The sequence below is a fragment of the Camponotus vicinus genome, unplaced genomic scaffold, assembly GCF_025532165.1.
Source record: "Camponotus vicinus isolate PSW18456_S1 unplaced genomic scaffold, iyCamVici1.0 SCAF_3, whole genome shotgun sequence".
Taxonomy (NCBI): Eukaryota; Metazoa; Arthropoda; class Insecta; order Hymenoptera; family Formicidae; genus Camponotus; species Camponotus vicinus.
The window spans coordinates 18,497,736-18,511,192 of record NW_028141967.1 but is presented as its reverse complement, the minus strand read 5'-3'; the positions used below and the strand labels follow the sequence as shown (position 1 = coordinate 18,511,192).

The following is a 13,457-nucleotide window of genomic DNA, read 5'->3' as shown; positions in this document are numbered from 1 at the left end:
AGCGCGTAAAAATAAAAAATTTTTGTTAAAACAGATATATGAGTATCTTAATATATTGCAATTTAAAAAAATTCAGCATTTCAAACTTCACTCCTTTTTATTTATTCAAAGCTTATAATAATCGAATATCTTTATTTAAAAAAATATTTTTAAGAAAAGTAATTTAATGGAAACGTATAACTTTCCATTTTATTTTTTAAATAAAATCTGTCTTCCTTGTCATTTAAAAAATAAAATGGAAAGTTATACATTTCCATTAAATTACTTTGCAAGCAAGAAAATTAATTTTCAATTACAAGTGTTTTATTTTATAAATGTATTTTCAAGGAAGACAGATGAAAAAATTTCTTTGTAATATTTTCTTTTCAATGATGGAAGGAGGGGACAAGATAAAAAAGTCTTTCAATGAAGTCTAACTCGATAAAATCAAATATTGTTGACTACTGAATAAAATCAGTGTCGTAAGTCAAATATATACAGCGCATTATGATTTATACGATGTTTATGCTTGGAATCGAAAATGTTTTTCAGAAGTTTAGCTTGAAAGTGTAACAAAGCTAATATGCTAAAAGCGATAATTATGTAACTAGAGTTTCGTGGATAATGGCAGTTCGACATGTTTGCTTTGCATGCAAGGCAATTGTGAACTGAATAGAGCGGCTTTCAGACGCGAGTTGTCTAGACGACACTCTAGTCCAGATCTACCCTGCTTTATTCGATACATCAACAATTCGGGTCTATTAGGCCCAATAAAGTATATCAAGGAGGAGGAATGCGCCCCGAGTCAATGATAAATGTGGTGTCCGTTGGATCATGCATGCACAAATGCACACGAATGCATATGGGGTGCGGGTGAACATCTAATTTAGATTCAACATAAGGCATCAGGGCTGTTTCATTATGACGTATCACACGTTCATTTTCGAGATCTGAAAAATATCGTTATCACATATATACACAATTTTTAATTTATAAAAATTCAGATCATTAATTAACAAATTTATCAAATGCGCCTTTTTCTTTATATTACTTGGAAGAGAAAACATGATAGGAGATCTTCATTTTTCAAAAATATTTACAAAAGCATATAGCTTTTTGTAAATCTAAAGTATTTTAAAAATATAGTGCTGAAAATGTGAAATTACGTATTTTCATATATATATATATACATATATATATATACACACAGGGTGTATCTGAAATGATGCACTAAACTTTAGGAGTGTATTCTAAAGGTCAAAATAAGACTTTTTTTTCTTATGAACATGGGTCCGCAAATGAACCCCCCTCCGAGCTAAAATTCGAAAATGTGTGAAATTGATCAAACACCCGCAACGCAAATTTATTTATTTCTCAAGAGAGGGTGCGATAGGTAACGTCAAAACCTTTTTTTCTAAAATATAGCCAATTTTTAATTTTTTCCCCAAATTTTAGGGGCCTCCAGCTCGGAGGAGGGGTTCATTTGCGGACCCATGTTCATAAGAAAAAAAAGTCTTATATTGACCTCTAAAATACGCTCCTAAAGTTTAGTGCATCATTTCAGATACACCCTGTATATACATATATGTATATTGTTTATTAATAATAAAAATAAATATTCTATTATTAATTACGTATATGTTCTGTAACAATTTAAAATATTTATGTTTTGAAACGTAATTACAATAAAGAAAACTTAGATAGATAGATTGCTACATTACATTTGTGACGCGCACGTTCCTGAGCGCTCCTTCGTTACGAGCGGCGCGAGCGGTAAGAGGGGAACAATAGGCGTAACCTAAGAAATCTGGTCGAAAGTTGCAAGTAAGTTGCGTACCTTCAATTTATTGTCAGGTATGTCGACAGAGCCGTCAGTTTTAGATAGTCTCTTGAAGCAGTACATTCACGATTGAATGTCTATGCTTTTAATATTAAATCTAATATATTAAACCTGGCTGATTCAACTAATAGGGTAAGTTATTAAATAAATATATAATAAAATATTTATCTTTTTCTCTTTAAATGCAAAATGTAAATGTGTGTTTAAGTGCAAAAATGTATGGAGTAACAGGCAACGCTTTTATTTTATATAAAAGACATTTCTCTTTAATTTTCAAATTGACTAATTCCTTTTATTGTAAATATTATTTTTATCTTTTACATACATTATAGTTAATAGAAATAAAGACATTTACGTTTGTACTGTGATAACATGTATCGACCAATTTGACATATAGAAAATGTAAAATCTATAAGCAAAAGTTCTTTTTGACTTTATAAAATTGTTGTGTGATTTTATATTATTGCTATAAAATTTTTATCTAAGCTATAAAATATCTATCTAATATTTATCTAATATTTATCTAATATTTATCTAATATTTATCTAATTATCCAAGCTATAGCTATAAAATTATTTATCTTAAAAATATATAATATCACCTGTGTTTTGTTTTTTAAAATATTTTTTATAATGAATATCTAGGACCAGTAGGATATATTAACTTGGATATGTAGTGAACGAATGAATAACAAACAATGAAAAATTAACACTTTATTTAAAAAGATATATTAGAAATAATACTAACATAGTTCTTTTTAGAATTTTGCCCAAATGTTTGATCCAATTCACTATATATCATCACAATTTCAAATATTTGATTTAAGTTATACGTTTACTGTTTGTATGTTTTTAATATTTCTTACTTAAGGAACAACAGATTGATCTTGAAAATAACATGTTATTAAACATACAATCCATATCACGTATAAAATCTCGTTGTTGAGAATATTCCTTTGTCATACTTTTTAATGCTTAAATTTAACATATATATATATATATATATATATATATATATATATATATATAAGAAAAAGATTAATAATTTCAAAATTTGTTATGTATATGTAAGATACCGTAATATGTAACTGCACTAGAAGAAATCTAAAGATAACTAAATTGAGATAAATAAAAGTTATGTTTATTGTGCTTGTCCTTTTGGAATTACCTAAATCATCCTTCATGTCTCCCAATATTCAAATAGAAAAAAAGAATCCAGAAAAATATTTCTTATGTCGTTTCAATAAGTTTTATATTTATTCTTTCTAATCATTTCTTTATTTATTAAACTTTATTATTTTAATCTTTCTTTACATTAATCGTATTTTCTTATGAAACGTTAGTAAATTCTCTTGAACATTTTTTCACACAAAAGTCGATTGAATTGCATACTCTTTGTAAATACCTTGTTTTTAATGAAGAATCGTTTTTTTATAGATATCCGAGTGAAATTTAACATGGCATTCTTAAAACTATTATTAAGTAGTAGTATAATATACATTACCATAATAACAATAGCAAGTCCTATGCATGATGAAGAATCAGAAATCAAAGAAATAGAAATCCATGAAGAAATAGAAATCCATGAAGAACCGAAAATCGCGCGCAGTCTATTATATGAAAAATACCCTATATCATATGATGTACTTACGACACATTATAACATGAACTTTACATTACTCAATAATTATCTTGTTAGCCAATGCATGATGACTATTTATATTTCTTCTCCATCAAAATTCATAAAATATTATGTACCGGATTCAACGAATATAACAGCATGGAGATTAATTCTAGATGATGGTACGATTTATGAAACAATATCAATATATCGTAGTGAAACCAATCTTGTCTTGTTCGATTTCGGTGATTTCTTGTTGACTGGAATATGCAATCTGTATATACAGTTTAAAATACCAATTAATATCGTAAGAGAGTCTTTCGGAATTCCATACATAAATAAAAATAAAGAAATAGAGTAAGTAGAAGAATATATTAAAATATTAAAAACAAATTATATATTTGTGCATTCTACGTTTACCATTATTTAAAATTAGTCATCTAACGCATATCATTAAAATACGGCAGGTGGTTAATCGCAACAGGTATCCAGCGAAGAAACAGGTATCAAGCGAAAAAACAGCATATATTTCCATATTGGGACAACAAAAAAGCTAATGTCTGTATTTCTATAATGCATCATTCAAAATACAAAGCTTTGTCAAATATGCAGATACGAGAAACAAGTAAATCGGTGTACGATAATATGACGTGGACATATTTTCACAAGACTGATTGGATCTCTATAGATAGTGTAGTATTTCTGGTATCCGATTTTCATAAGACTACGATCAAGGTTGATGCAGAAGTCATTAGTCACGACTTATGGTGCAGACCACAATCGAAATCGCATCTAGAATTTGCGAAAAATGTTATTCTTTACATTAGTAGATACATGCGTAATTTTAGTTGGACTATTTTGAAGAAAAGAAATTTTTCATATGAGAGGAAAGTGGATCATGTCGTAATCCCGGATTTACAAGATGAATACCAACAGACTTTAGGTTTCATTCTTTATAGGTAATATATATATAGTTAAAATAGATATATTATATAAAAACTATTTTAATTGTCTATCATATTATAATTTATTTACATAAGAAATTATATTAATATCCAAAATATTTCATACATATTAGTATAATTATTTTTAGAGAAGCAGATGTCACTTATAATAAAGAATTAGATTCTGTCGCATACAAAACGATAATTGCGCGCTTAATTGCACGTGGAATGGTACAAAAATATATTACCAATCTGTATAAACTGATGCCAGTTTATTGGCAAAATATAGCGATAAAGGAAGGATTTATTGTATTTCTTCATTCATACATTATCGACAAGGTTACTTTATCACACTATTTGAATACGCAGTCAAATAATTAACAGTTTAGCAATGCAGATAATTGTTAAATATTTATGCAAATATTTATTCTGTTTTATTTCTTAAATATAAGAAATGATAAGAATTCAAGTCTTTTAAATTTCTAGAAATCCGGTAGAAGAAATTTAATAAGAACTAAACATATATGTATATTATTAAAATTATCGCAGAAAAATATTTACACACACATACAAACTTTATTCTTAACAATAGCACATAACAAGCTAATTTTGATATGGACCAAAAACTTTTTCTTTTTGATTATTTATTATGATTAGTTATGATTATATCCAATTGATTTTAGGCTCTGCCAAATTCCCGGATGATGGATTTATTTGTTGTTCAACTTCAACATGAATTACTCTATCTAAATACTTATGTTCTTATAAATTCTACTATAGAATATAATAGTTATCCTGAAAATAATTTTTACTCTGCTGTTTTTCATATCAAAGGTATGCGTATAACATTGCATAATTAGATAATTAAATAATTATAAATTTCTAAATGTTAATTTCATAAAAACTGTGAAAAGTCATTTATAAACAAAAGACCCTGTACGATCTTATGGAAAATGAATTTTGAAGTTAGGTGAAATTTGCAGAAACTCTGGAAATAAATAGTTTATGTAGCAAAAAAAGTTACAATAAGCGTGATATCGTTTGATGGAGCCGTTTCGTCACTGCAAGAGTTCAAATGTCGAAATATGGCGTTATTTCAGTACTACTGAGGGAAAATAAATAATATATTATTGAGTAGACTCACACACAGTTGATTATTTTTATTAATATATAGATATTATATTTACGTGAGAAAAATATACATGCATGTATATATAGGGTGTCCATAAAGTTCCCATCCACTATATTTCAGAAATTATTCAAAAATTACGAAAAACCATAAAACAAGTGTTCAATTTTTTTGAGAGGCTAGTCTTTTAAAGCAATTAGGAGAGTTGTATTCCTTCCCCATCCGAAGGAGGAGATATAGGGAATACCCATATTACTATACTTTTAATAAATTATATTTTATCTAATATCAAATAGCATGCTATGGCGACAGCAGCGGGGATGCGGCTACACATACATTTTTCCATATAAATATATCTATATTAAAATAAAATTAATCAACTGTGCATCATTTTAATATATTATTTATTTTTCCTTAATAGTATTGAAATAATGTCTCATTTTGATTTTTGAATATTTGTAGCGACAAAATGGCTTCATCAACCGATATCGCATTTATTATGCTTTGACATAAACTTTTACTGTGTTTTCATATAAACTATTTATTTCCAAAGTTTCAGCATATTTCATCGAAATTCAATTTCCATAAGAACCGTGCGAGGCGCTTTATTTGTAAAATTTAATTGTTATTATTACTTTTAATATATTTTCTTATAATATATGCAATAACAATAATAAAAAAAGTATCTAACTTTAAAATTAAATTTTTGTATAATTTTATAATGTGTAATTTTTTAAATTATAACTATACATGTCTATCTAAGACTCCAAAAAATCATAATGAAACACAAACCTAACCGATTCCTTATAATTGTCTGGTTTATTATTTTTACAAATATTTAATCATTCACTATTTACCTATTATTATAAATTTTTTCTTTGAAATGTATTTAACAATCTTTTATAGCTGCTTACTTAGACTTAATTACACAAACTTTGTGATACTTTTGATTTTATTAATTACAGATATATTCACAAATCTTTATTGCGCATTGCAGTAAAGGCATTTTAAATATATTAAATTTCTTTTCTTTTAAACATTATAGGATCCATTATATGCCGTATGTTAGAACGAACAATGCCACCTAATGTATTTATAATGGGAATGAAGAGATATGTGTACAATCAGTAAGTATAATGTATTGTAATGTAACAATATATATCATAGAGAGAATAAGGAAATCAAAATATATAATAAATTTCATAATATATTTCCTGTTTTAACGTTTAAAAGATATAGATATTTGACATCTCAAATTTATACTGTTTTATATTTATGAATCTGTGGAGATTAATTTTCAACTTGAGGTTTTCTTAATAAATATATGATAGAGATTCATTTTCTAAATTACAAACAATTCAAATTAAACAATATTTCAAGAATTTAATTTTACAAATATAGAATGTAAACTCTAAAATCTTACAATTAGTAATATAGAAATTAAAATTATTATTTATTCAGTCACAATAAATGCTGATACAATTATTAATAGATATATATTAATTTACATATATATATATATATATATATATATATATATATATATATATATATACACATACATATACAGTATGTCTGATTTAAGTGGATACGCTTAATTATTTCGTAGAAAATTAAAGATACAAAAAAATGTTTTAGACAAAAATTATATGGTTTCAACGGGGGCAAGATAAGATAGTGGCAATTATTTGACCTTGGAGAGTCATTTGAAGGTCACGTGAAGGTCACCGTCAATTTCTTAAACAGAACCCCCTATTTTTTATTACATATTCTTGTAGCTTACCTCGAGACCTTTTTAAAACACTATAATGAAGTATTTTTTCATTGAGTACTTTTCGAGTTATGAGGCTTGAAATAATTTCTTAATTTTACATAAACTATAAAATATCTAGTAAAATATTCATTTTTCGATTATCTTATTTCGATTATCTTTGATTATCAATTGGTGTAAAGAAAAGACATAGTTGTTTTAAAAAAAAAATGTAATTATATATATATATATATATATATATATATATATATATATATGTATGTATATATATAATTGCAAATTACATATATTATCACCTTCACGTGACTTTCAAATGACTATCCAAGGTCAAATAATTGCCACTATCTTATGCCTCCCTTGAAGCTATATAACAATTTTTTGTATTTTTAATTTTCTACGAAATAATTAAACGTATGCACTTAAACCAGACATACTGTATATACAATTATATTAAAGTTCATAAATTTCTATCTCTATAGGAGTTATATTATAGATTAAAGTAAGAAAATAAATTATGTGTAAATTATGATTTTCTTTCTTAATATTTATTTATCAATTTTAATATAGTGTTAAAATTATCCTAATGTTAAATCTTATAGATTAGATGAAATAATATATCCTGATGCTATATCGGGCGCTATAAGATCTGTCCTGATTGAATTGAATTCCAAGTATAAGTTTAATATAGAAAACATGATAAATTCATGGATTATGCAAAAGTATCCTCCTGTGTTGGAGGTGACGCGAAATTATTCTACTAATTTTGTAAACGTATCGGTACAATTTTACAACAAATTAGATGAGAAACAATATTATATTCCTGTTACTTATACTACGGAGTCAAGTCCCTATTTTACCATAATTACGAATATTTGGTTAACACCACAGCATTCAAAAATTGATCTCTTTCTTGATAAAAATCAATGGATTATTTTCAACTTACAACAAGCTGGTAAATATTGAATAATACATCATTTATATCTTTACTGTCTATTTATATTGTATATAATTTCAAGTATATATATTTCAGTATATATATCATGTTTGTAGTCAAAACCACTTTATATTAATACAAAATTCTTTGCATATCCAAATTCTCAGAATTATCCAATTATTTTATATATATATATATATATATATATATATATATATATATATCATATATGGGAGACCAGGGACAAAAGTAACAGCGTCATGAAAGTAACAAGCCTCCTACTACACTACACAATATGTTGAATATAATTTGTACTATATAGTCAAACGCGTACGCCCCGATTCTCTTCCTTTTCAGCTAATTGTTGTAGAACGATCGCGCCGGTTGCACATGCAGGAGTGAAATTAATGTATTTGCATTATTCACCTAAGTATTTCTTTTTTAATTTTTTTGTATCTATGCCTAATTAAGTTTTTTAAAGATGATAAAAATAAATATTTATTTTATTTTTTATTTTAATATAATATAATGCAAATTTATAATAAAAGTTATCTTACTTAATAAAAGATTATAATAAAAGTTGCCTTAAATTGAAAAAAGGCATATTTATTTTATTTTCCTGAAAATAAGAACTGTTACTTTCATCCCCAGACTACACATATGTTACTTTCGTCCCCGACTCCCAGGACAAGAGTAACAATTAACGTACTTGCGAAAAGCTGTAATAACTCTTTAATATTTATCATTTAAGATTGAAACATATCTATAATAATAGAGCAATAAATGGAGTTTTTTAACATAATCTTTTTTTTTATATCTTTAACGATAATTAATTAGTGACCTATAATACAAAAAATGTTACTTTTGTCCCCGGTCTCCCCTATATCAGATTGTATATTAAATATAACATAAGTTTTAATTAAAAATAATCATGAAACGTATTAAAACTCATATATTATATAATATAAGATATAACAAAAGTTACTACAAGATTATTGAAATTTTACCAATATATTTGAAATTTTTATTTCTTGCTGAAATATATAGAATTGCTAGATACAGCCTTTATGTTAAATAATAAAAACGGAAGATGCAAACATCTCTAATTATAATTATACAGGGTGTCCCAGAGAACTACAACCGCTTGTGAGGAGGTAGAGACCAGTAAACTGAACAGAAAAGTCCTATACCATTTTACAATTTTCGCAATAATAACAGAAATATTAAATATTAAAATCGGACGAATGAAAGGAGCGCTCAGCCGCTCCAGCGCTCCTTTCATTCGTCCGATTTTAATATTTAATATATCTGTTATTATTGAGAAAATTGTAACACGATGAGCCGTATTATAGCTCGAACGGCTGAACGTTTCTCATCCAATTTTAATATTTAATATTTCTGTTATCATTGCGAAAATCGTAAAACGATATAAGACTTTTCTATTCAGTTTACTGCATTCTACCTCCTCACAAACGCTTGTATATAATGCTCTGGGACGCCCTGTATATTTAATATCGAAATATCTTCAACATATCTCGAAATATGTTTAATTAATATACATTATTTCAAAATATTTAATAATCGACAAAAGTAATTTATTTTATACCAGGATATTATCGTGTCAACTATGATACTGTGAATTGGCGGAAAATTGCACGATACTTAAATTCTGAAGAATATAGTAATATACATGTTCTCAATCGCGCGCAAATCATCAATGATGCGTTTCATTTTGCGATAGAGAAGAAACTTGAATTCTCCGTATTTTGGGAACTCGCTTCTTATTTAGCAAAGGAAAACGATTATGTAGCATGGTATCCTATGTTTAAAGCATTTGAATTTTTGTCTAATATCTTTCCATTCTTAGAACTTTATCCTGAATTCAAGGTATATATATAGATATAATAATAGTTTTTTTTATAAAAAAATCATCTGTTACACCAATTATCCATTTTATAATATAACGATTTCGTATTATAATAATAAATTTTCTAAAAATAGATATATGTAGAGAGTTGAACAAAAAAATTAATTGTACATTATTATTTAGTTTTTTTTGTACCAAAGTCAGAAATTTAAATTCAAAAGGCGCTCATATATGTTTTTTTTAAATTTAATATAATCACATTTTATCAATTTTGAATTTTTCATATAGTTATTTTCCTATAATAATACTTCAGAATTTATATACTAATTGATGATCAATTATGTAATTAATAATAAGTGTTTTAGGAAATTATAGAACAAAGTATAGCAATTATCTTTTTCTTATTAATTTTCTTCCGTAGTATTAGAATGTTTACAGTTAAAAATATACAAACATTTTGCAGAGAAATTGACTTATAATTTTAAGATAATTTTGTTACATTGTATAATACTTAATAATCTAATACAAAATGATCTACTTGTAAATAATTGCTTTATAAAAAAAAATTGATATTTAAAATTTGAAATACTTAAAATCTATGTTTGATATGCCACTGATTTAAATTAAGAAAATAAATGATATGCCACTGATTTAAATTAAGAAAATAAATGATCATATATCAAAATTATATCGATCGATACATCAATATGCATAGACTAAAATATATATACAGAGTCTCTCGTAAAGCTTGATAACGAGTATCTCGACTCTTGATTTTTCATTGCTTTGCGACACTGGCCGTTGGCATGCCTACTACGCACATTCTACGATCTAGCCGCAAAACCCTTGTTTATTTATCATTATAATTAGTAATCAATAACTATTGCAAAAATTGTAGAATAGGTAAAGAACTTTTCAGTTCAATTTACTGCTCTTTACTTATTCACGAGCGTTAGCACAAGCTTAAGAAACACTCTGTATGTTGATATAAATATATATTAAGAATCCATTAGATATTAGATGATATAAAATCCATACCTATTTAAATAATAAAATATATACACAATTAATTACCCACAAATAAGAAATTAAATTTAGTTTAATTATGGTATTGATGCTACGAAGTCACATAAATATTAAAGAAATATAAATGAAAATTATCTAGTAAAAATTTTTATTAGCGCGTACATTATATCTGTTCTTGTAAATAATGAATAAACTTGATATAATGATACTTATCAAATTTTACGGAGTGTTAAGGTTTGATTTTATGCAGAATTTTAGATTTAGTTACTGGAATCTGCATGAGGAAAGTGACATCGACGATCATACTGAATGTTTAAAACAAGAACTCGCAAAGTGGGAATGTATTATAAATGATCATGCTTGCGAAAAAAAGTCTAGGGATCATTTAAAATGGCATCTAGCAAATCCTAAAGAAAACAAGTAATTCTTTTTATAATATTTGATTCTTTTTACGAGATATTTTTTATATTCTGCATATGTTTGAGAAATTAGTTATCACTTATGTCAAAAGTAATTTATAAAACACTAAGGAAACTATTAACACAATTTCATTAGAAGATTTTTATTTCTTTTTTGGACTATCTTCTGTAGACTTTTGCCTGGATGGAAGAGATGGACATATTGTAATGGTTTAAAGACGGCTGATCGTGATACATGGAATGAAGTTTTTAATGATTATATGAAAGGAAATGATACAATTTTAGAATGTCTTGCTTACAGTAAAAATTCCGAAATAATAATCAATTATTTAGAAATAAAATTGCCAAAAATTTTAAAACCCAAGTATAATCTATCTCATGTTCAAGTTGAACCGATAGAGCGAGATGATGCCTTTAATGCTAATATTTTTCTTTCCATCATTGAAAGGCATACTAAATACATGCTTACAAGTTTATTAAATAATTACAAAATAATAAGACACAGGTAATGATATAAAGATATACTACACATGAAGACATGAAGACTTATTGAATAAATTAATTATATGTATTGTTTTACTCTTCATAGGAAAGTCAATGAGATTGCGACATTAATTGTTATAATTAACAATGCGTATTCTAAGAAACAGTTGGACGAGGTAAATTTTAAATAAATCAAATTTCTACATTTTTTAAATTTTTATTTTAAAATTTACTTTTCACTGTAATTGTTATATATTTTATATAATATTTTCCTTGAATTTTGTTCACAATGATACTCTGCATATGTGATAGTACAATTATTAATCATAAAATTATTTATTGATAATAATTATTAAAATAATCCATTTTAGATAAAGAAATTTGTAAGAGAAGAGCTCGAAAATTCAACCATTTCAATTACCGATGTTGAAAACAAGCTGGAAATACGCTGGTCACAGATCCAAATACAGATAAAATATTTTCGGTTTATATTCAATAATTAGATATCCAATTGTTTAATTGTATTTGATCAAAATAATATTAATTATACAATATGATATTACAAAAAAATTGTATTCTATAACATTGTATAAAATTATTATATTATGTTACAATACAATTAATATGATGTATATTATGAATATTTGTAATATTGTATTACTTATCTATATGACAAATTTAAATATAAATGCTGATTATATATTTACGTAATGCTTATTTTATAGATAGATATGTGTGTGTGTGTGTGTGTGTGTATCTGTGTATGTGTGTCTGTGTGTGTGTGTGTGCGCGCGCGCGCGTCCGCGTGCGTAAAAATGCATAACATATATACATACACACAAATATATATATGACTGAAATATTATAAACTATTACAAAATTTCTGAACGCGTGAATTCACGATTTATTAATTCACAGTTACATAATATCAAAGATATTGACTAATCGCTTACAACTTAAAAATTATTGTAGTTTCAATTATTTCGCAAAGAATTTAGAATGTTTGACTCTATTTTATCTCCAAAATACATTCAATATATTCAAATTTTTGATGGAGATTGTGAGACATTTATTATATATGTTCGGTATATATATTCGGTATACATGTACTTACATAATATTTAATTGAAGTTTGATTATCGATTTTGACTCAAATAGCAATATTCAGGAAAATATTTAAAAGCAGATAATGAATATTAAAACCAGAAATAATAATATATGTGACGAAACTTATGTTGGCTTTAAATTGAAATTTTTAATATAATCACACAACCAAATTAAACTCATTTAATCGATTAAGTACTCTTATATTATGATGACATCTTCAATCTCCTTAAGGATTAATTTATAATTAACTCTATATCTCTCTTAATGATTAATTTATAATTAACTCTATATGAAGAAACGGATCTTCAACCATAGCGATCAAATGACTGTAACCAATA

At 25.9% G+C, this 13,457-nt stretch overlaps 1 protein-coding gene across 1 annotated transcript; it reads left to right on the top strand.

The window, feature by feature from the left end:
* The first annotated feature begins 1,863 nt into the window (after window positions 1-1,863).
* Window positions 1,864-12,961, top strand: LOC145968730 (aminopeptidase N-like). Its single transcript, XM_083094442.1, has 12 exons — window positions 1,864-1,951; window positions 3,256-3,796; window positions 3,907-4,398; window positions 4,533-4,722; window positions 5,067-5,217; window positions 6,558-6,639; window positions 7,883-8,235; window positions 9,827-10,104; window positions 11,361-11,530; window positions 11,702-12,034; window positions 12,119-12,188; window positions 12,384-12,961. Exons 2-12 carry the CDS (start codon window positions 3,276-3,278, stop codon window positions 12,513-12,515), a joined length of 2,772 nt encoding a protein of 923 aa, XP_082950568.1. The 5' UTR covers window positions 1,864-1,951; window positions 3,256-3,275; the 3' UTR covers window positions 12,516-12,961.
* Window positions 12,962-13,457: the final 496 nt, after the last annotated feature.

Bases quoted from the DNA above. Each gene is read 5' to 3' on its own strand.
- LOC145968730 (XM_083094442.1), top strand. From the start codon at position 3,276: ATGGCATTCTTAAAACTATTATTAAGTAGTAGTATAATATACATTACC. The intron at 8,236-9,826 runs GTAAATATTGAA...ATTTTATACCAG, and splicing joins TTTCAACTTACAACAAGCTG to GATATTATCGTGTCAACTAT. The intron at 11,531-11,701 runs GTAATTCTTTTT...TATCTTCTGTAG, and splicing joins GCAAATCCTAAAGAAAACAA to ACTTTTGCCTGGATGGAAGA.